General features: G+C 41.6%; 1 protein-coding gene across 2 annotated transcripts in view; it reads right to left on the bottom strand.

Moving 5' to 3' along the window:
• Window positions 1-23300, bottom strand: part of LOC144639216 (phosphatidylinositol 4-kinase alpha-like) — a 69599-nt gene that overhangs the window by 14901 nt on the left and 31398 nt on the right. Inside the window, exons 14-26 of one of the 2 annotated variants that reach the window (XM_078498491.1) lie at window positions 13348-13543; window positions 12026-12110; window positions 11497-11673; window positions 10520-10732; window positions 9362-9530; window positions 8241-8368; window positions 7540-7746; window positions 6603-6811; window positions 5589-5802; window positions 4695-4739; window positions 3509-3843; window positions 1988-2078; window positions 837-1121 (exon numbers count right to left, since the gene is read on the bottom strand). In XM_078498491.1, coding sequence (XP_078354617.1) covers window positions 837-1121; window positions 1988-2078; window positions 3509-3843; window positions 4695-4739; window positions 5589-5802; window positions 6603-6811; window positions 7540-7746; window positions 8241-8368; window positions 9362-9530; window positions 10520-10732; window positions 11497-11673; window positions 12026-12110; window positions 13348-13543 — 2354 coding nt within the window. The remainder of the gene's footprint in view (window positions 1-836; window positions 1122-1987; window positions 2079-3508; window positions 3844-4694; window positions 4740-5588; window positions 5803-6602; window positions 6812-7539; window positions 7747-8240; window positions 8369-9361; window positions 9531-10519; window positions 10733-11496; window positions 11674-12025; window positions 12111-13347; window positions 13544-23300) is intronic. The other variant, XM_078498493.1, reaches the window with a different exon arrangement.

Genomic DNA, 23300 nt, shown 5'->3' with positions numbered 1-23300 from the left:
ATCGTTATGTATTTTTTAATAGATTCTTATGTAACTTAAGATATGTACTTTTCTTGAGAAAAAACCGCCGCCTGGTTAGCTCAGTTGGTAGAGCGCCGGACTGCTGTGCGGGAGGTCGTGGGTTCGAACCCCAGACCGGACCAACACTCAGGGTCTTAAAATAACTGAGGAGAATGTGCTGCCTTTGTAATTTCATCTGCAAATGGTTAGACATTCTAGTCTTCTCGGAAAAGGACGATAAACCGTAGGTCCCGTCTCCTGTACCTTCAATCTTATAACAGGGGACGTTAAAGAAGCCACACACTATTCGCAAAGAGTAGGGCACGAAGCTCCCGGTGTTGTGGTCCGGCCTTTGCAATTGTGTAGTAAATTACAATATGTGTAAAGCGCATTTGAACATATACATATGAAAAATGCGCTATATAAATGCATTATCATTATATATCATTATCATTCTTTGCAGCCGTTTTATGGTTAGTCACGCACCGCTTGAAGACAAGAAGAACGAAAGACTAGGTAAGAGCCTACGTTTCTGTGGTGTTGCAACTATTTGTACATAAGGTGGAGTTGTTTTGAAAACATTTAACAAAAATCCTACCAACTTGTAAACAAACCGATAAACAAAAGCTTTTTGATATTAAAACTAGGCGAGGGTCTGACTTCCTTACGCGCGCTGCATCTTTTAAAATATACAGTAGCGCAAAAAACAAAATGTAACGGTTTCACGCTGAAGGGCTACGCCCGAAACGTTTCTGTTTGTGACCTACACAGATTGACACCATTATCATTTTTTCAGGGTATTTTTTATATTCATATTTTAAAGAGTTCTTCCCTACCTGATGAGCAAGAAGCTGCGAATGTTGTGCAGCCCATAATATGTATTCACTAACGAACCCAAGTGCGTCATACCGAGTGGCTTGCACCAGTTGAGGAATGTACAACAATATGGCGTCCGGCGGGAAGGACTGGAGCACACGAAATGCATACTGTGCTGTCAGGGGGTGGGGTGGGTACTGTTGCGAGAAGTATGCCATGGCCTGGACAGGAGGAATGGCCGACCAGCACAGCACATGCGTCAACTCTGGAATGTCGGCTTTGATGTTCTTTTCCGTGACGAGATACTGAGAGAAATATTCAAAGAATTTTCGTGAAAACAGTATACAATGATACAACGAAACGGTGACCTAATGTTGAGTGCACCAGACTCCAGATCGAACGGCCAGGCTTTCATCCCTGACCGGTCCTAGCCTGCGTCGTGTTCTTGGGTAAGACACATTAATTTCACAGTGTCCAGGGCCGGGTTGTTCGAAAGGCGATTAACGCTAGCCCAGGATTAAAAGATGATCGAGGTTTTAATTTCCCTTGTTTTAAAGGGTTTTCCATAGCTAATGTTTTGTGAAGTTTGAGGATGGTCCACGTTTAAAACTGGGGGACAGAAAATATTAACTGAAAGTCTCAACGAAATGTTATAAAATTGAAATCAAGTTTCACGCTAATCCTGGATTAGCTTAATCGTGCTTTGAACAACCGGGCCCAGGTGAATAAATGGGAACCAGCGATTTAAATGCTCGGGGATAACCCTGCGATAGACTAGCATCCCCTTCAGGGGAGAGAAGAAATTCTCCTAGCCGTCTTATCCTGCGTAACCCGGTGATAAAGGCCGGCCTGTTGAGTCAATAGGCTCAAAACGTAGGCGTTCCTTTTACCTTTGACTATTTTAATTTTTCCTAGTCAAAAGAGCGATAACGTTCAACAACGAGGATACACGAGTTCATTATTTAAAGAGATCGCTGCGTTAAGGTAGGCCTACTCTGGGACCCAAAGTCGCCCTAACTTTGGGCGACTTAAGGCGACTTTAGGCGATTTTGGGTCCCAGAGTAGGCCTTTAGGTTCAAAACAACAAGATACGTTAGTTGGTACATTGGATTCCAAAGCATCTAATAAGCTTTCCAGGAGGCTTGTTCTGCGAATCTAAGTTCCGCCTCACCTGGATAGCTTCTAGTAAATCTGATACAGCTGTGGGATGGATCCTGACTAGTCGGCTAACCTCGTTGTGAACTGCTGATATTTCTTTGAACCTACAGAGTACGTTATACAACGTCTAGTTAGAACAGCAATCATGTATGGAGCCACCGTGGCGAAATAGTTACTGTATCTTATCTTCAGTAAAAGGTAGACAAATAATAAGGTCTTTAGACTTTAGTAGGTGACCATTCAATTACAGTCAACTCTCGCATTGCGGACACCCCGCTATTGCGGACACTCGCTATTACGGACAAAATCCAGATCCCCGGCGAAAGAGGTTTGACTGGAAGTGACTCCCGCTATTACGGACTTTCGCTATTACGGACACTACACGACGCCCCGAGCGTGTCCGCTTAACGTAAAAGCTACTGAGCAGTACTTTGAATTATGCTGTACAAGGTGGTTCTAACTTTTAAGCCTGTGTATGAAACCCTACTGTGTGACCATTCAAATGAAAGCTACTGAGCGGTACTCTTTTGTGTTACTGTTTATGGTGCACAAGTTGGTTCTAACTTGGAAGAATGTAGATTAAACCAAAGTGTATGACCACAAATTAAAGCTATTGAGCAGTACTTTTATGTGGTACTGTTTATTATGCTGTACAAGGTGGTTCTTAGTTTTAAGTCTGTGGATGAAACCCTAGTGTGTGGCCATTCAGATAAAAGCTACTGAGCAGTACTTTCATGTGGTACTGTTTTTATGCTGTACAAGGTGGTTCTAATGTTTAAGGGCCTGTTTACATGGAAGGCGGGTGCCCCGGCTAACCAAGCTACCCTGGGCGAGCCAACTTTTCATACGTTTCTTAAGAGAACGTATCGAAGCGTTTACATGCAAGACGGGAAACCCGCCTTGCCGGGGCACTCGGTCTGCTTGCCCGGGGCACCCTTCTAGGCGGGTTAGCTTTTTGCCATGTAAACGGTTATGCCCGGGCTATCCCGGCTTCCCGGGATAAGTCTTCACGCGTGTTCTCAAATTAAATTTGAAGTTAGTGGCATAAAACGTATAAATTCTGGACCCAAACAGTGCTATTTAAACATGGCTAGCCTTGATTATTTAGTAAAAAGCCATGTTTTTTAATCATTTGGAGCTAGATTGTTTTCCCACGCCGTGACACGCTTCAATGACGCTGTCTCAACTCGGGTAGAAGGGCTGTGAATTCTGCATGTAAAGGCGGGCTATGTTTCATCCCTTCTAGCCGGGTAACTCGGTTAGCCGGGGCACCCTCCCTCCATGTAAACAGGCCCTAAGTCTGTGGATGAAATCCTAATGTGTGACCATTCAGATAAAAGCTATTGAGCGGTACTTTCATGTGGTACAGTTTATTATGCCGTACAAGGTGGTTCTAACTTTTACGTCTCTGGATGAAACCCTAGTATGTGACCATTCGTATGAAAGCTATTGAGCAGTACTTTCATGTAGTTGTTTATTGTGTGTGGTTTTTTTTTTTTCACTCTTGAAGCTGAAGGAATTAAAGACAACGCACCTTGCTGGTAGAAAAACAGCAATATCCGGTGAAATATGCCACGCCAGCCGCACTAGGTCTCTCCAGATCCTCTCGGTAAAAATTGTCTGGTTGGCCCAGTTCACCAGCGACACCAAGCCAGTAAAGTTTAGCTCTGGGCGAGCCATGGGGTTATGCCAGGTTGAGAGCCTTTCAATCTCTCGGCGAACCAGAGCTAGAATGAGGTTACGTCGCTTTAAGTAATCCTTCAATACGTGTTGGCCACCTGTGGTTTCTTTGCCAGCTGAGGTTCCTGTGGCTGAGCGACGAGACGACAGACTGCTGGACAGCGGTATGGTGTTCATCCAGCGATTACCCTAAAGCAAAGCACAAACCAAAGGCTACCAGTCACAATTTTGTGCTTTAAACTCACATTTTGAGCTCGAGAACAGAAAAAACGCAATCGCAATTACGTATACACTTCAGGCTTTTGGTGTCCTGACTGTTAACTGTCAGTGTTACTCTCCACAAAATAAAAAATGGTGAATTGTTTAGGCAACCTGATAGAATGCTTGGGGGGTAACCCTGTGATGGACTAGCATCCCATCCAGGGGGGAGTGGAAATGCTCCTAGTCACTTCATGCTAGAGAAACTAAGGTAAAGTGCCACCTGATAAGCTATAGTACCTAGATTTATAGTCAGAATTAACTAATCCTGAAGACAATTGTGAAACTGAAGACAATGTTCCTTTTAGCATTACCCAGTGACTGAATATTGGAAACTTGCTATCTGCACCTACATGCAGCTACATGCAGCTACTATCGATTGACAGTGGGCTCTCGGAGCGTGCGCTGCATTGTGGCCGGCATTGAGGCCGAACCATTAAACAAAATCATGAACAAATCAGTTCTTTTGATGTTTAATGTGTCGCTCTCGGTTATGCCAAAACAATTACACTGCCCGCTCTAGGTTTTTATTGACTTTGATAGTTGATTGGGGGCTTCGCCCCTCGCCAACTGTCAGCCGATAGAAATCTCAAGCTTGCAGTCTGATTGTTAAATAGTGCTGTTTTGTCTTCGAATTCGAAAAGCCACCTCAAAATAACAGTTTTCAACTCAAAGAAAATCAAAGCAAAAAAATAAAGAAATGTCGTAAAAAAGCAGGCATAGCTATGTGCAAGCATGCATCTTACAGATATCAGTGCAGTTTCGGGTGTGCAATGCATTACCATTTCTGCCATAAAAAGCCCGTATGAGTTGCGTCTTCCTTGACCCTGTGACAATGTCGTTAGGCAATATTAGCTGTATGTTGATTAGTATTGGCAGTACGGACGATTTTGAGGGGATCTTTGTAGAACGCAACACTTGCCTTGGGAGTGACTCGTGTGTGTGACTCGCACGTGACTTGCATGTGACCCGCACGTGACTTGCAAGTAACTCACGAGTGACTCACGTGTATTTCGCACGTGACTCTTATTCACCTCGTGTTCTACCAAGACCCTCGCAAAGCCTGCCTCGCAACAGAAAAAAAAATTGGCAGTCAAATATCAAAGCAAAACACAAAGAGAAAAGTGAAACAAATAAGGGAACAAAACAGAATACGCAGTTGCAGACAAGGTGTAAAAAGTCGCATTGCAGCGAATAATGCATTGCACATGCAATGCAAAAGTCAACGTAAGGCTAGGAAGAATTTATACAACATTACTTTGACTTCAATAGGGCTGAACGTTACTTGAACGTATCATGAAAACCATGCATTTAGAAAGAAGTCGAAGTGGTACTGGAGTGACGTAAGTTACTGTTTGCCTGGGACCGGGACCTAAACTCAGTGTCCTCTTTCAGGAAAGGTCCTTATTTAGAGGCTCAATTAAACTCTTCACTTGTACTCACTTATGTCCCTGGGACAAAGGTGAGTATGTTTCTAAGTAATAATAATTACAGTAATTCAGTATTACAAATAAGTAGCATTTATCGGTTTTACATCCCTGTTTTCTTTCTTTTATTTCTCCATCTCTCCACTTCACCCAAAACTTCACTCTTGCTTTTAGCATTTAACCTGCACCTATAGAAGTACCTGTTACACAGACTACACAAGTCCAACCACAGGATCATGTTTAACGTACCTGCAGATAAGGCCCTAAGCCAGATGAGCCACTTGTGTACTGGGACCCTCCTGAGGGGGTATGAGGCAAGAGCTGAGTAGCATCTACAGGGGCCGCTACCATGAAGTACTTCATGTATTTTTTGTCAGAGTGCATGGCCTGCCAGAACTTTATCAACACTTGAATGTCTTCCCGCAGCTCTGCATCCTTACTCACAGGCCACATGGGTTCAATGCTGTCAACAATGACAAAACAATATTAATTGATCAGTGGTAAATAGGTGTTTCTCTTCAGCCCTCGCTCAAGAGACGTCTCAGATTCGGCCAAAAAAAAATCCATATTGTTCACGTAGCTCTACATAGATCTGTAAACTGTCAATGATTGCCTGTTACGTGCGCGTGAAAATACAAAACCGAGAAACGACCAAATACTCAAAAAAAAAATCTGTGATAAACTCCACTAGAAGAGACCCTCAATCGTGTTCCATTGGAAATCCGCGAATCAGTTTAGTTCTCTAATTGTTTTCTATTTAAAAATTAGACAACAAGCCCTAGGTTTCAATAAGCTGATCACCAACAATCAAAAGCAGATAGGAACCGAGAGCAGCTGTCTTATTATTTTAGCATACCGGTAACCCAAAGACCGATCTATTTAACAAATTGTTCAGTGAAAGTAATTGAAAGTTTTGGTTTGTGATTTCAGCAATTTCACTTGCACGCACTCCCAGGGAGGTCAATCATAATCTATGTACTGCAACATTAGGGGACCGAGTTTTCCCCGTCAATTTATCACAGAAGCGCGAAGCTCGCGGGTCATAAATCGATGGAAAAATCAAGGATTGGTTTTATTATAGTATGGTCCAAGGAAATGAGGTCAGAAAAATGTTTATCATATCTCTCGCTATGGAGAAAGGAAAACGGTTGAAGTGAAATGCGCTTAAAAAGTGCCTTGCAGTAGAATACGGTCCACAAGATTGACCAATGATAGCACGCGTACCATCTGTGAGACATTATAAAAAATGATCAGGTATTGTACCTGAAACAGTCCAAAGCATTGCAGTATATCCTCTCTCGCAGAACATTCTTCATGACTGAGTTGGTTAAGAAGTCTCCTTGTAGCATGGACAGGCCAAGATGAAGCAATCTAAACCTGGCTCTGAGGGCGGAAATGTGACGTGACAGAATATTCCTTTTACCAACACATAGTGGAAGGCATCGCTGTAGCATTGTGGCAAATATCTCCACCTACGAATAGTACAATTGAAAGTACATGAACAGTTATGTATATCTGTTCATAATACGGGGAAGGAGTAGTGGGGTGGGGTTGGGTTGAGGGTTCAACTCTATAAATGGAGGAAAGCTGCAGAAACTGCTTTCAAAGAAACATTTTTGTAATATCCCACCATCGCGTGCCGTGCTCTTTAACTACACAAAATTCTTGGTCATATTGGTCTACACCAATATGGCGAAACCATACAAAGTTCTGTAATTTTCTGAATAATGTTTTCACCATAACTTGCTGCAACCCGGGGGGAGGGGTACTCTATATATTTTTGGGTGGGGGTGTGCCGCTGGGGCTCTGAACCCTTACCCTATACTAAATCCTGTTCAGCTGATTTCGCGACCCTTTACTAGACTAAACACCGAAAATCGCAACCCTATCCCAGACTTGCTGTTTTCAGAACTGTGTCACTCTTCGTGTTTTTAATGGAAAACCACCTGTCAACAACGTTGTAGCCTGCGAGCAGGCTCACCTTGGGGCACGCGCGAATATATCTTGCCGCACTCGCGAGTGGCGAGGGAAGTAATACGGTGGGGAAGAGACTGGTGGAGAGGTGCTAATAAACGCCGCTCCCGTGTCGCTCTAGCGCGTGCCCCAAGGTGAGCCTGCTCGCAGGCTAACAACGTTGCCACGATTATTTAATTTACGTTTTAGAAGGCCTCTTCCTCTTCCAAGTTCTTCTATAGCTCACCTGGTCATAACTGTAGTACTTGATAACTTCAAACCTCCGTGCAAGGAACTTGATCCAGATGTCGTGTGGAGCAACATTAGGGGGAGTGGGTGGGGATCTGCTGTCAGAAAAGGCTGCTAATGGGCTGTCAACCTTCAAGTCTTTGGCAAATAAACCAACACGACGGCAAACTGTCCACTGCCAAGCTGCACTGATTTTACTTAAAATCTGAAAATGCATGATTGTATTACAATGTTTGCTTTGGCTTTATGCTAATATGCTAGACTCTGGTTAAAAATCTTGAGCAATTTGCTCCAACGAAGGCACAGCATACATGCTGCATGTTTTCAACCAATCAGGAGTAAAATCAAAACCAATATATCATAATTTGGCTTACACACATTTCCTCCCCTTGGCACAGGTTGCATGTTATCCCGCGCATTATACTTGTTCCACGCTTTCCTACGCTTTCAGATGGTTCACCTTTCTCCCCGCTTCGCACTGGTTGAATGTTTTCCCGCACTTTACACTGGTTCGACGCTTTCCCACGCTTAGAAATGGTTTGACTTTTTTCCCGCTCTTGGCACAGGTTAACGGTACCTGTTTTCCTGCGTTTTATGCATCTGTTTCACGTTTTCCCGCCCTTTGCACCACTTTGACTTTCTCCTGCCCTTGGTTGTATGCCTTAACTTCGAGACCGTTCAAGTTTTAATTTAACTTACCGGCAGTTCCAGGTCTTGTCGTGCCCCCATAATCCACTCCCAGCAGGATACAGCAGTAGACATGGACAGCTCGGTGAACAGATCAGCTGGAGCCCAGCACACATTGTGAAGCAGCTGACGATCAACAGCTGAACGAAAATAAAACACTATTGACCATAAGGTTTCCAGTGATTAAAGATATTGGATCGTTTCTACAGGCAGCTGCCACATGCCCGCGACAATTGCTTGCCATAGTTTACATTTTTGGTTATTTTTTCAAAAATAACCTCTTAGCCGGCGTGATGACCGTGCAGTCAGTCAGTCAGTCAGTCAGTCAGTGAAGTACGTATGACACAGTTGTAGTGAGCGATTTCGTTTGAAGATTTTAGCTTTATAGGAGGCGGAATTGGTGAGTTGTGAATTAACCCTGGATTAAAACATGTTTTTCGTAACAATCGCCAGCTTACAACGCACACGCCGTCAGCAAAAGGCCGACACAAAATTGTTATTCGCGCTATTCGAACGTTTGTTTTGAAGAGGATAACTTTCCTGACCGTAGTAAAAATTACATAAAGCATCGATCAAAGCAGATTTAAAGAATCATGATATAAACCATCCTAACAGGACAATCACCTAGTCTCACACAGTCTCACTCCAAGCCACCCCATAAATTGAAAAAATTAATTCCTGCACGCTTAGCGTGCCTATGTTTTATGATCTAGTCGACAGATTGCTTGCCTGAGCCCTTGCCCATAAGGCAAACTTGTCAGCAAGAAAAGTTTCTTGCCAGGCAGTAAAACCTACTTGTCCTAGCAGACGGGACATTTTTTGGCCGCTAGGTAGTACCCTTTTAAAGCTCCTCCACAAAACCTAAAAGGATATTTTTGATTGTTTTCCCAAGGGCATGTTGGAGCACAAGATGAGAAGTGTTGGTATGCCTGTGACTCATGCAAAAATGTTGTACTCCCCCCCCCCCCAAAAAAAAAAAAATGTATGTAATTCTAATGCTTATCCCCTTTTAAGAATTTGATTTTTAGCCCTTTTGAAAAACAAAATTTTGAAGTTTTAGATTGCTTTTAGGTGATTTTCATCCTTAGAAAAAATGTTATGTTTTGTGACAGCTCTAGTAACGTTCACTGTACCTTCTGACGTGACAAGAAATGCCGAAGCTCTGAACATGGCTGCCACAAAGGCATCTTCTGTGCTTGATTTTGCCTCCATTAACTGCTTGTTTAAATTGGCTGATAATGCACTGTTCACATCTTGATTGTTAGAAGTCTGACAGGCTAGGAGTTCCCTCATTCCAAAAATCTACAAAAAGAGAAATACCAAAAAGAAAGCTTATCTAACGTAGTGAATTAAGACTTAACAATTGTGTTTTAGAGTAGTTTTCACTTGAGTGAAAGTTAACTGCGATTGCTTTGGTTTTACATTACTACGTTTAGTGATTGGCTTAAAAATCTCGCACCACTTTCTCAGCCAATCAGAACTACAACCAAAACCAATCATGACTCGCTTGCGCACGTTTTCCCGCGCTTTGTGCCAGCTACATGTATTTGCTTTGAGTTTTGATTGGTTTACTGGATTGTCTGTGTCCTTTGTGATTGGTCAGAGTAACTACTTTGGTTTTGGTTTTATGACACTCAATCAAAAAAATGCTCTAATGCAAATTAGGATTTACAATTCCTGTGGAAAGTGTAGGCTCCTTCTCAACCACTATTTGATTTGTCGCGCAACACTTCTCCCCACTGGTGGGGGAGCGAGCGTTGCGTGACGAGCCAAACAACGGCTGCGAAGGAGACTAAGCAAAGTGTTGATTTCATCAAATCAACTATTTAAATTTGCTTTAATTTCTTCTGCAGAAAAAACTGTTTAAATTGTCCACGATAAGGCGGCAGGTAATAGGTTGAAGTATAAAGCCACACCTTTGCTTTTGTTTACATATGAGACTTTCGGTATTATATTTTACCCGGAGTGTGTCTAAACAAAATAGTTCACTGTGAAACTGCTAAAGGGTAACTAAACAGACATCCAGTAAGGCTACTCACTAAGGCAACTTACAGCAATGCAATAAGATTTTGCTTCGCCATACAGTTTTAACATTTTCGATGGCATTGAAAATGGCAAAGGCTCTCTAGTGTTCTTTTATAGTAGAGTTGAGAGAAAAATGAAATTTTTATTACAAAACTATACGACGGTTGTTAACAACCTTGACTGAAATCTCACACAAACTACGTATTTTGCATTACGTTTGCCCCATTTTCAATACAACGGATTTTACCGCAATAAGTTCTGTTTACCTCTCCCAGATATCTACTCCTCAATGTAAGTCCTGACACCAACTGAGAAGTATCCTGTTTAACACAGGTTGGACGTTTGTCAAGGAGCACATTACTAACAGCTACAGAGGAAGGGTTCAACCCGGCGCACTGCAGAACATTCTCTGTAGCAAGGGCCAGACCAGTGTGATGTGACACACCCTGAGAGGAGTTCTCAAGTTCCATGATATAATCCTGTATATTAGAAAGAAGTAAGAAGTAAGTGTATTGTATGAGAACACACACACACACACATTGCCACAAAAGAGACACTGAACTCTAAAATCAAATACACTGTGTAGCAAGCTCTGTTAGGACTAAAGTAGTAGAAAAGTCGTTCCATCTTTTGCTTTGAAATCATATTTCACCATTGGTGTGTACTGTCATGAATTGTTATACCTGTCGTAAATTGTAATAACAGTTGTCGTGAATTGTAAAAACGTTGCTATCGCAAATTGCAATAATACTTTGCTGCATTTTGCAATTAGTCCGAGCTATCGTAAATTGTACAGTAATAACACATTATCGTGTTTTGTAATAAGCAGTATTATCACATTCTTTTCTGTCATTTAAGGGGGGTACTTCTTAACTACAGATCTAGAGCAGCTTCTAAGGAATTGCTAAAGATGATTTTTGGTGGCAACCCATTTTGGAGCATTTGGTATGTGCTTAATGGTGAATATTTTAATGGTGAATATTTTAGAGCGTTATTACAATTCACAACAGCATTTTGCGAGAGAAATTGGGGAAGAGGATCATGTACACCCTTCCTCCATCCCAGTACACAGAATATTATTGTTCTCCAGATTTCTCTTGCTAAGTAGTCCGGCCAAGATGGCGGCTCCAGGATCGAAGCTGACGGACAAATGGTTTCTGTACCAAAAAGAAGGGGTTGTGGGGGGGGGGGGTATTAGAACATACAGCAGCTTACAGCTACATAATTTATTAACCCAGCCCACCTGCAGTAATGATCTTGTTGTCACTGGCGCCCATTTGATCGCCTCTGATATTATACCACTGCAACGAGCGGCAAAATCACTGACTGTGCCTTCACGGCCGTCCATCTCTTCAGGAACAATCAGTCTGAACGGCACAGAACTCGGAACCTTGATCTCAATAGTCTGATGGTTTTCGTTCTACAGTAATTTTAGAGAGAAAATACATCACTGGCCATTACTAAATATCAGTTTTACGGTATGGTCTGTGATAACTATAATAGTTTGATAACCCTTAACTGATGTCACAAGCTTAGAATACTAGATAAATTATTGTTGCTGGTTGTCTAGCCTTTGTAAACAAATGTCTCTGTTCACGCAATCAATTCTTTCTCCACTAGATACGTCTGAGATTCCACATAAGGGTTTAGGGTTGATCCTAAGCTGAACTGCTTTTAAACAAAAGGTAGGGTTATTTTTTACTCAAGACAAGGCTATCAGTATCCATCACATCCAAATGCATGTGCAACATTGTTTACTTTTGCAAACTTACTGGATAGTTTAGACACTTGGACAATTCCTGCAGCAGATCCAACATAAAGTGAAGGACTCTGCCATTCCACAATAGGTGTGGAAACCTTTATAGTACAGAGGGAAAAAGCAACATTAGACAATTATCAACTTATAATGTCAAATGGTTGAATTATCGTAATATTTAAGGGGTTATTCAAGGGGAAAATGTAGAAGAGAGAAAAGGTACATACATGTTGGTATTTCTACCCTATGTATGTAAAAGGGGTTACCTTTTCTGTCAAAAATGGTATAATAAACGGCACGCATACATGCATGCACAGGCGATGACGTTTTACAATGATCCCAGAAATTGCATTTGTTATTCATTTTAATTTTTATTTGCTTTAACTACAAAACGAACTTCCAATACATTACATACATACAGTATGATAAAATAAGTATAAGCAAAAGAAAGGCCCAGGATTGATTTCCACACCAAGTCAATACTGAAGATTGTGTGACATTTCCGTATTGTAATGTTATCAAGTCAACACCGCTTACTAGAATCACTAACATATATTTATGCAACTTATCAAACAAAACATTTTAGTTCAGCTAAATCAGCAATTGGGTAGAAATTCTTTTAGAATTCTGGTTTCTCGTACAAATAGGAAAACGGATACCGTCACTGTTTCATTTTTAATGGCTTGAGATAAATATTATCAAAAGCAGAAAAAGGAAGATGGCGAGTCACGAAGGAAAAAGGAAATAAATTAACTTAAACTTGAATATTATCGATAACAATGCACGCCAAAGCAAACAAAGATCAGATAGCTCACCTTTGCAATCTAATCAAGATACTGCCATCGGCTGGCCTTTTAGAACGGTCTCAAAAGTTATGACACTAACCGGCCTTCACTCGTCAAATTCATTCAAGCTTTAGTCAACTTAGTCTGCTATCACGTATACCGATTTTAAATACACGTACAACGGTCAAAAAAAAAGTTCTGTAAGCGAGCTCGCAATTATCCAGTACTTCACTCTCTCCTGACTCCAAACCTCTGTTTAACTGTTTTTTTTTTTTAATGGTTTTGCCGATGGATGCTCTAAGTTGATTCGTACTCGTAACAATCAAAGATGGCATACCGAAACTGAGTAAAAGTGCATAGTTCCCAGTGCTACTCGGTTGGAGTAATCGTAACACGACCTGTCCACCGGGCGATAACATATAGGCGACGTCATCGCCTAAAAAAAGGACAAAGGCTGGAACTCTGGGTGGAGGCTTCCATTATAAAATAGCTTTAAAATGGCTTTTACCTACAAATTGATAAAATATGACTGCATGTATCTCCATTTTCTTACTTGTCAACAAATGAAGACAGGTACTTGTCTGCAACACGTCTGATTCTTTTTTGAAGGTGATTGAATTTGACAAGCAAAAACTGTGCATGTCTCTCCAGTTCTGTCTCTCTATCAGTCGTTCTTGGCTTGTTGGACATGACGTTCAGAAAGACTGAGAAAACCTTGTCCCCAACGGCGGAAATACACTGCCAGATTCCTGAAATGTTGGCAAAAATAATAAAACCTGAAGTTTATCTGCAAAAACTGTTGCACAATACTACTATAGTTATTGTCAGTGTTGTTACTTGCACATGAAAATTCAAGACAGAGTAACATTCAGAGACACAGGCCTGATCTTGAGCTGCAGAACTACCTCCTTAGTATAGAATTTTTCAGTTTTAGATGTCACTACCACTGGAAATGAATGTAATTTTTGCAGCTAATGATCACATGGTACAAAATAACACCTTGTTGGAGGGCAAGCAATGCGGTGGGATATCCAAAACTTTAACCAGTCATGCTTGATTTTCCTTTGTTTTGAATGTCCCAGAGTAAAGCTTGCCCTCTGGCATAGCGGATTTTGTGCCGTGTCACTGTTAGTTGCAAAGGGCCCATTGAGTGTGTAAAGACCAAGCCTGCAAATAGGTTTTTGAGTTATTTTTTCAAAAATAGCTCTTAGCCGGCGTGATGGACCGTGTAGTCAGTCAGTCAGTCAGTCAGTCAGTCAGTCAGTGAAGTATGTTTGTTTGTCACACCAATCAGGTTTCAGGTACTATAAGAACCAATCAAATTGTAGTTTATAAAGGGGAAGCAATCTGACACAGTTGAAGTGAGCGATTTCGTTCAAAGACTTCAGATTTGCAAGAGGCGGAATTGGTAAGCTGTGAATTAAAGCCAAGATCGCAAATGCCCTACAAACCCTTAACACTGAAACAGAAAACAACCAGAACAAGCAGCTAACAACTACACAGGCGCGCAGTCGTCCTCACCAATTGCATCTTCCACAGGTGTGTTCGCCGCCACCAAAACCCGAGGCATTGACTCCAGTATTAATGCTACACCAAATACACCTGTCGATATGCTACCCATTTATTATTATTATAATTATTATTAAAACAACGAAGACGTAAACACAGAGGTAGGCGCAGAATCGAGGTTAGGCCCAATATGAACAACCACAAAACCGTCGTTAATCTCTCTGATCGTGATTTGACAGAACACGAAGTAAGCATTTTGAGTAAAGGGCTTAAATTTGTACCCACTCCAACAATAGCAATAATAGCAGATGTAAAAAAAATGGAGCCATCGCATGCGATTAAGAGAATTCTTTGCGGATGAGGAACATACCAGTGCAACGCAGAAAAACGTCTACAAAAAACCATCTGCATGGACTCCGAGTGGTGGTAGGGACCAAGCCTTAGACTGCTTTATCAATGTGGTGGAGAGCCATCCTGGAGGGACGACCACCCACCAGCCGACTTCGTTCTAACGTAACTAAGGAAGAACGCAGCGCAATCAAAACCCTTAAACAGGACAGAAACATTGTAATCTTTCAGGCGGATATAGGAGCTGCAGTTGTGGTGCAAAACCGTAAAGATTATCTTGACGGAGCCTACAAACAGCTTAACGGGAAAGATCAAAATGGAGAGGAAGTCTACCATCGTGTACCACTTGATTCAACCAGCGACTTCGTGAACAAAGTTAAAGATGCAGTACACGGCGCCCTGGCCAAGGACGTTATCGACCAGACCACCGCTAATTTCCTGATAGTGGAAAACGCTCGACCAGGCATATGTATGTGCCAAAGATTCATAAGCCACAACGCCCTCCGCCTGCCCGACCTATTTGTAACACAATCAAATCGGCAACCACTAATATTTCGAAATGGGTAGATGGCCAAATCCAACCATTGGTCCAGAAATTACCTTCTTACTTAAAAGATGAATGATTTTCTATGCAAACTTCAGGAAATCAACAAACCCTACCAAACCCTACCCTCTGACACACTCCTGGTAACATGGGACGTTAAATCCCTATACACCAACATACCGCACGCTAATGGAATAAAAGCATGCGAGCACTTTCCACGTCATAATAACTACAACAACAACAAAGTTGACACCATCTTGAACTTCATAGAACTAGTGCTCACATGTAACAATCTTACATTCCAAGGGAACCATTACGTACAACAAACTGGTACGGCAATGGGAACAAAGATGGCTCCGACGTACGCCAATCTGTATATGGGGCATTTAGAACAACAACTACTTGAACATACTACACGGAAACCCCTTGTATGGTTCAGGTTCATTGATGACATTTTTCATTTTTTTCATCCGGACATTTGGCAAACTGAAGTTAAACCAACAACTTTGACCCTCACATCAAGTTCGAACAGACAGTGTCAACCAATTCTATTCCATTCTTGGATGTAACAGTCATCTTAGAAAACGGCAAAATCCAAACAGACCTCTACAGCAAGCCCACAGACACCCAGCAATACCTCAACTGGACCAGCTGCCATCCACGGCATACCAAAACTGCAATACCGTACAGCTTGGCCCTGATACTCCGCCGTATCTGTTCCAGAAATGAATTCTTTGAGAAGAAAGTGCGCGAATTACACGGAACTCTATTAAATAGTGGTTATTAAAATGGACTAATCAAGGATTTCATTGCGAGAGCACCGCGAATAACGAGACAAGAAGCGTTGAAGGCGAACACACACTGAGATGCCTAACAACAACCGGGTACCACTCGTTGTTACATACAACCCAGCTCTCCCGTGGCTAAAGAGTATCCTGAAAGAACACCATCAAATACTAAACGCATCTCTCAGGTGCAAGAACGTTTTTGAGAGACCTCCACTTATTACATACCGCAAAGGCAGAAATCTGACACAGATACTTACATGTACAAGCACACGCATTGCACCACCAAGCAGCGGAGAACCAGCCCAACTGGTTGCTCATGCATCCCAGCTTCCCAACATTTACACAACACCTGACCGCAGTGAAACCAAATGCAGAGTTTGTGGTCGCATCTTTCGGAGCAGCCGCAGCCTTAAGATTCATTTCACACAAAAACACCGTGAACGTCGCAGACCTGACCATAGTAGAAAGCCAGGATTTTGGCCTTGCGGTACGGACCCAAGGTGTGCGTGTTGTAAATCGTATGGGACGTTCGCAGAGGAAATTACCAGCACAAGTAATAGAATAACAGTAAAACTTAGAGAGAACACCATGTGCTGTACATCCAATGTTATCTATTTAATAACGTGTGCAAAATGTAAACAACAGTACGTGCGCGAAACAAGCAATTGTGTGAGGATGCGTGCTATAAGGTCATAAGAACATACCGACAGTCAGACATTTTAGAGCCTGCGAAAGAAGAGAACTTCGGTTTAACTGTTCTTGAGAAGGTTAGAAGCCGTGACTTAGAGCATTCGAACTTTCTCGCGCCGCTTGTGTGACACTAGGTTTTGACGCCAAGCTGAGACGTTAAATTTTTCCACTCGTCGGAACGGGAAAATTAAGGGAAACTGGATTGTCTACGGGAGCAATGAATACAACTTTTGAGCAACTCGCTTCGCTGATAGAAGACAGAAATCCATCACTAATTTCTGGATACCGGGAATTGGCGGTAACTGGAATTCAGACAGACCAAGGCTCTCACACAAAACTGATCTCTTCGTAAATCGGTGTACAATGTAAACCGAAATAACAGTTTCAAGGTCACTATTTTTATATTATCGGTCAGGCGATTATTGCAGCAACTAAGTAACTAATGAACGTTACATTGAACGCTGTACACCTGGGCCCAGTTGTTCAAAGGGTGGATAACGGATGGTTCTAGAAAGTTTGGTAAAGAAAGGTAAATATATGTTATTTGCCGGCCGGGAGGTCCGTATTGGGAAAAACTGTACCCGAGTCTTGAGTACGGCCCGAGGTCTTGAGCAGGGCCCTTGGCCTGCGGCCTCGGGCCGTACTCAAGACCTCAGGTACAGTTTTTCCCAATACGAACCGACCTAGGCCGGCACATAACGTTTTTTTTTTCCTACTTTAATTTGTTTGGAAAAGAAACCGAGAAAAATCGTGTCGCAAAATCTTTGTTTGTATACGCGCGGATTTGATTTCAATGTTGAGTCCGACTCGATGAACGGGTTTAGCAAGAGTGAAGAATCTTCGCTTAAAATGAACAGTACTAAAAAAAGGTTCAACATATTTAATTTACACTGCAGAGGGTTAAGAAAAGCAAATGAATAAATAAATAAATGTAGCACAAAACTAAACGCTTTTAAATTGATTTCGGCTTTCCGATAAAAATTCCCGACGAAACTGCTCGCCGGGTGTAAGCCTATTTCTCTCAAAAGCAGTTTCTCAAGCTAAATGTCTTAAACAAAATTAATCTCTGCGTTGATTCCCAGCAGAATTTTATTCTGATAAACAGTGCGAACGGTGAAACTGAATAAAATGCGTAGTATGCGATAACTAATTTGACCGTTTTTAATAAAAAGAATCTCATTTTCTTGAATGATAGCAAATAGTCACGGTGTTTTGTTTTGGCAAAAAGTGACGGATAAAGAAGGCAGTTTAACTCGTAAATGGAGTCTGATCATGAGAACTGGTGTAGTTTACCGAAGTGGCGTGAAAATCATTGCGAAACGTACATGCAAACAACGACAAACTACGAACGGTAAACTAACACTCGATTTTGCCGATAAAAGAAATGAATACTCGCCTTTTGAAGATCTTCAGGACCTTTAATTCCACTAGTATGAAGATGAAGTCCTTTTCCATTAACAACGGTTGGTGAGCAGCTTTTTTGATTTTAGAGAGCAAAACTTTCACCGCTACAAAATAATTTCGCGCGGTAAGTTCGTCACGCAAAACTGCATCCCGCCCGTTCCGTTGACCGCGGTCAAGATCGGAAAATTCCACCCGCCCCCGGAACCAATCAGATTGCTGGATTTGGTTCATCTCGCCCGCTCGCGCGCTGAGAAAAAAGTAAATTGGATTTCTTGCCACGTTGACAGGTGGAACTAAATGTAGAAAATACTGGTGGACAGTAATTTTACTAACATTATACAAGTACAGCAAGTAACAGTAGTAGTGGTAGTAAACTTTATTTAAGTGTCAATCGTTCTAGAGTTTTACACACTAATTGGTAACACTAATTAAAAACTAAGATACACGTAAACATTAAAATTCTGTGAAAATTGAAACCTTTATTCTAAATAAAACTCTCTAGTTAAAGCAAGTACTTTTACGATGTTATTGTATCACAAGCCAAGTAAGTTGTCGTGAATTACAATTCAAAATCCGCTCATTTTTCATTTCGGCACTAAAATACCGTGGCGAACTTTTCAGCAACCCTGTTAGAAAATTCGAGACACTGTCTCGAATGCAGTAAATGCCCTGAGGCCTTCTTTAGTTATTATTTACTGACAATAAACTGCGTGCTGTGTGCATCATGCAATGAACATCTTTGTGAAATCTTTCCTAGAAGGGATGAAAACTGCGTTTATTTCCCTGAGTCAAAAAGAGATTTTTCTCTATGTCGGGGTGCTAAAATGGATCTTTAAATCAATATACCCGGGAAAACATACTTAACTTTTGCATTAAATTAAACTTCTGTTTTAATAAAGCCACAGAAATTAGCATTATTGAAATAAACAAATATGTTTGCCTGTTTTATCCTGACAAGATAATTTTATCAAATCTGCCAGACAATGACGTTCTTGTACTCCTTACAGGAGTTTTTTCAGAGCAGCCGCTAAGGCACCAAACGAAGCTATCATTTCGACGTGTTTTGCCCACCTTTTGTAAACCTTCTTGTCAAGAATGTTATCTGCAAACGTTTCAGATACAGCTTTCCGCTTGGTCACCACTAGCAAGCATTTTTCATATATTTCTCTGATTTCGTTTCTAACAATAGTGCCACTTGAGATGGATCCATCCGGTACATCAAAATTCTGCAAAAAGAATTTCGTGGCTTCATCCACTGTGTTACACAACTCTTGATGTGTAAGTTGAATACCGTTTCGTATTAGGATTCCATCTTTTATTCCCAGATGTCGATTATCCAATCCCCCGTGCTTGATCAAAAGGCTGAATAGTATCTCTTGTTCTCTGTGATAGGCCGCATTCTGGTCTGGGACATATGTTGGGTCCTGTGAAGCTGCTTTTTGCGGGCTTGTTGATTTATCTGGTATTACACCCGACTCTTGATGATGTGAAATCGATGTACTTCGCCTTTGGTCCAAGCTCTCGTCTCCTTTGTTTGTTTTTACCGCAAGCAGCGTTTTTACGTGGTTGATAGCCTGGTTCAGTTTTGCATCGATTTGCGGATGAATTGAATTGCAAATGGCTTGCACTTTTGAACGAATTAAATCTTCGATTTCCGTGTCAGAAAGTTCCAGTTTGTGTAATTTAACTGGATATGTTAACCCCGCCATCACTCGAAATAATATTGGCTGCGGTCAGAGGAGGTTGGACAGCACCCCGCGAAGAGTTATGGGTAGAGCGTCATTTCGGCTTCATTTGAACACAGACAGAGGGTTGTGCAATCTCGAGCCCAGAGTCCGTCTAGTCGGTCAGCGGTACGGGACAGACTCTGGGAAACTGGAATGGATCAGATCAATAGGTCTTATTCACGATAGCCGCCATGTTCGTTTTCGCTTTATAATGCAAATTAGACACGTGATTTCTGAGGGGGCAAACAAGCTTAAATGGACAAATTTCAGCTGGTTTCTTATTATGTCCGATATTTTTTTTCATACCATGCTTTAGTTTCAATATTGTTGTAATAATATTCTAAGTTTTACGCAATTTCGGCGCTTTCACAAAAATAAAACGGCTTGCGTAGCTAACAAGTCAAGTTATCGGGCAACTTTTTCAAACGTACCTCAATAATGATATCATTATTCCATAACCTGGATCTCAAATGTGATTTTGGTGAAGACAGTTCACTTTTTTGACGAGCCGATTTTCCGAGAAACGGCATCATTTCAATGTTTGCCCCCCGGCAGACAACGTGGCTAATTTGCATTATAATATGAAAACCATCATGGCGGCTATCGTGAATATGGTCTATTTCAGGTCGATTTCAGGTAGAACCTTGGACTTCCGGTTTTTATTGCGCATGCTTTTAGGTCTAAGCGGAAGTAAATTTCCCAGAACGGAAGTAAATCGAGAAAGATGAACTATTTCTAACACAGTATCGACAGAACTGGTGTTTATCGAAGCAACAAAAGTAACAACAACGTTCTGCAGTTAACAAAGAGAGAGTTTTGATTTCCTTTAGTCTCTTTCTTGAGCATACTGCTATATTTGTTTTAAATCAAAGGTCTTGTTAGCCTTCCAGAATTCCGTCTGTGAAGACTGTGTGCGTGTGTCCGTTGTTGTTTTGCAGTGACGGCTAAGAAATTTACATAATGCCCAACGCATGGGCAAGCTATTGTTCTATTGTAAAAATTTTTGTTTGGCGACTCTCGTATATTTCAGAGGCTTCTCGGTGACAGCGCATCTTTTCAGGATAGATTGCATGTTTTCGAGCAAATAATTTTTTCCTCGTCGAATGGCGGTAATATTGAAGGCCACACCGGTCAACGCTTTTCAAAATGTGTAATTAGCATTTCGGCGACTCAGCACGTGCCCACAATTCACGTGCACACAATTGTATAAATTCTTTTTCTTCAGCAAACCAACAACGCGTAATGTTCAAATTCTGCGTTATAAGTTATTATTTTGAATCGAACACTGTCTGCGATATTCAGTTTTTCAACCGAAACGGAGATTTGATTGAAAACAGTAGTTCTAGCGAAATTTGTAAGTCAACTATAAATTGAGTTTTCAATCGACCTTACCTTGGTGACGCCGTCGTTGTTGTTTTAAAACTCCGTTCAGAATTGACGTTTGAAGGTTATCATTTTTTATTCATGGTATCTTTCGAGTTCAATGAGAAGGCTATAATTAGAAAATACTTCATTTATTTAGCGGCATATCACAAATACTTAGGTGTTTTACAAAATTAAGGTGATACTTCTAAACATTTGACCATGGAAAACAAAACATTTTTTCCAGGGTTTCCGGTTTGGTTTACTTCCGTGAAGATTTTCAGACTTTCGTGTTGATTTCTATTGTTCTGTGAGGACCAATAGAAACAAAGAAATACATTTCAGTTTCCCAGAGTGAGTCCCGGCGACCCTACCGCTGACCAACCGCTGACGGATCGCGGAGCTGGGGGTCACTCTGGGCTCGAGATTGAGGGTTGTGCCTAAATCCTACCGCTCAGGACAGCCGAGCAGTACTAGGAACGAGTTTCCGACTCGAGCACTTTTCGTAAATTGTCGGCAATTCCAATATGGCAGACTGTTCCTGCCACATATATCGCAAATTGCCAGCAAGTAATCAAGCCTGTTAATATCTGTACCAGCTGAGACAAGTATGTTTTTTATTTACCTGATATGTTCAGGTGTAGAGATAAATCAACAAACAGTTATATGAATGCTTTTTGAGTCTTAGTCTGTATAAAGACCGAATTTTTTTTTGGCTGTTCGGTCTTGTTTCGCTTGCACCGTAAACAAGACTTAAGTCTTAAATACTTATTCACCGTGCGCAGCCGGTTCGTAATCTGTGTCAGATTTTGTCGTTTTGTCGGTAAATCGTTCCAGACCCACGCGGCCCAGCCGGCTCCGGCGTTTGTCACGGTCACGCAAGATTTGATGTTTACTCATCACTCGTTTAATCTGAACACTCTGCTCTCTGTTTCAGAGTGAAATGTATAATTAACCGTGCGTAGCCGGTTCATAATCTGTGTCAGATTTTGTTGTCGTTTTGTCGGTAAATCGTTCCAGACCCACGCGGCCCAGCTGGCTCCGGCGTTGTCACGGTCACGCAAGATTTGATGTTTACTCATCACTCGTTTAGCCCGAACACTCTGCTCTCTGTTTAGAGTAAAATGTATATTTTGTTTCATTCGAACTTGTTTTACTAGAAGAGAAGGCTGAATAATCACATAGCGAAACCAAATAACACTTGGATATGTCCAAGCTATTTTAAAAAACTACCACTACGTTGGACCCACGCGATCGCTCGCCTGTAGCTATGTACCTATTTTTAAAAATATTTACTAATACTCTGCGCTTTGCTTGTGTGAAATATTTATTTTTGTGTTATTCAGGCGTTTGGCATGGAGCGTGTACAAGTCGTGAAATTTACCAGGAACGTGTTGAATGCAAGAAACGACTTGTTTTCTGGATATTCCAAAATCCATCTGACACTACCTGTTCAATCTGTGGCCGATCTTTTCAAACCAACAGAAACCTGAAAATTCACTTCACTCATAAGGGACTGGTCAATAAGTACCAGGGGGGGTGGGCCGGAGCAATTGAAAAAGTGGTGGCTCGAAAATTTGTGACCCACCCCTTCCTCCTGGCTCAAAACTGACTGACCCACCCCTGATAGGGGGTTAAAAATTAAATGACCCACCCCCTTTGCTAAAAAAAAATCAAGGAACCAATCATTTCTTTATTCTCACCTGTCTCCCTCACACCTATTGTTGAGTATGGGCACCAACAGTCTCGTGTTGAGGATAACCCTAAAATACCATGAAAGAGACCACAAAACCCGCACAAAAATGCCCATCCTCAAAAAGAGAAGAACCCCATACTAAAACCCCATCCTAACAAAAACAGAAATTAGGAATGAGGAAACGTAGCGTGACAGACTTTAAAAGGATTAAGATCCGCACATAAACTTGCGGAAACGGAGGCGCCCGAATTCTTTGAAGACAATGAATCAAAAGGGGAACCCCCGCAAAGAATATCGGCTAACTTCACGTAATATAGGACAGTGACCTTGTTGCCTTAACCCACATGGGACTCCACGTAAGTTGTACCCCAGACAACGCAGGAGTAATAGCAGAGCCCGAGCGGGAGCTGTGCAGAGTCTTCCATTCATCAATTGTCT

Source organism: Oculina patagonica, chromosome 14 (assembly GCF_052425735.1).
Source record: "Oculina patagonica isolate OP01 chromosome 14, crgOcupat, whole genome shotgun sequence".
NCBI classification, from domain to species: Eukaryota; Metazoa; Cnidaria; class Anthozoa; order Scleractinia; family Oculinidae; genus Oculina; species Oculina patagonica.
This window is presented reverse-complemented; position numbering and strand designations above follow the sequence as displayed.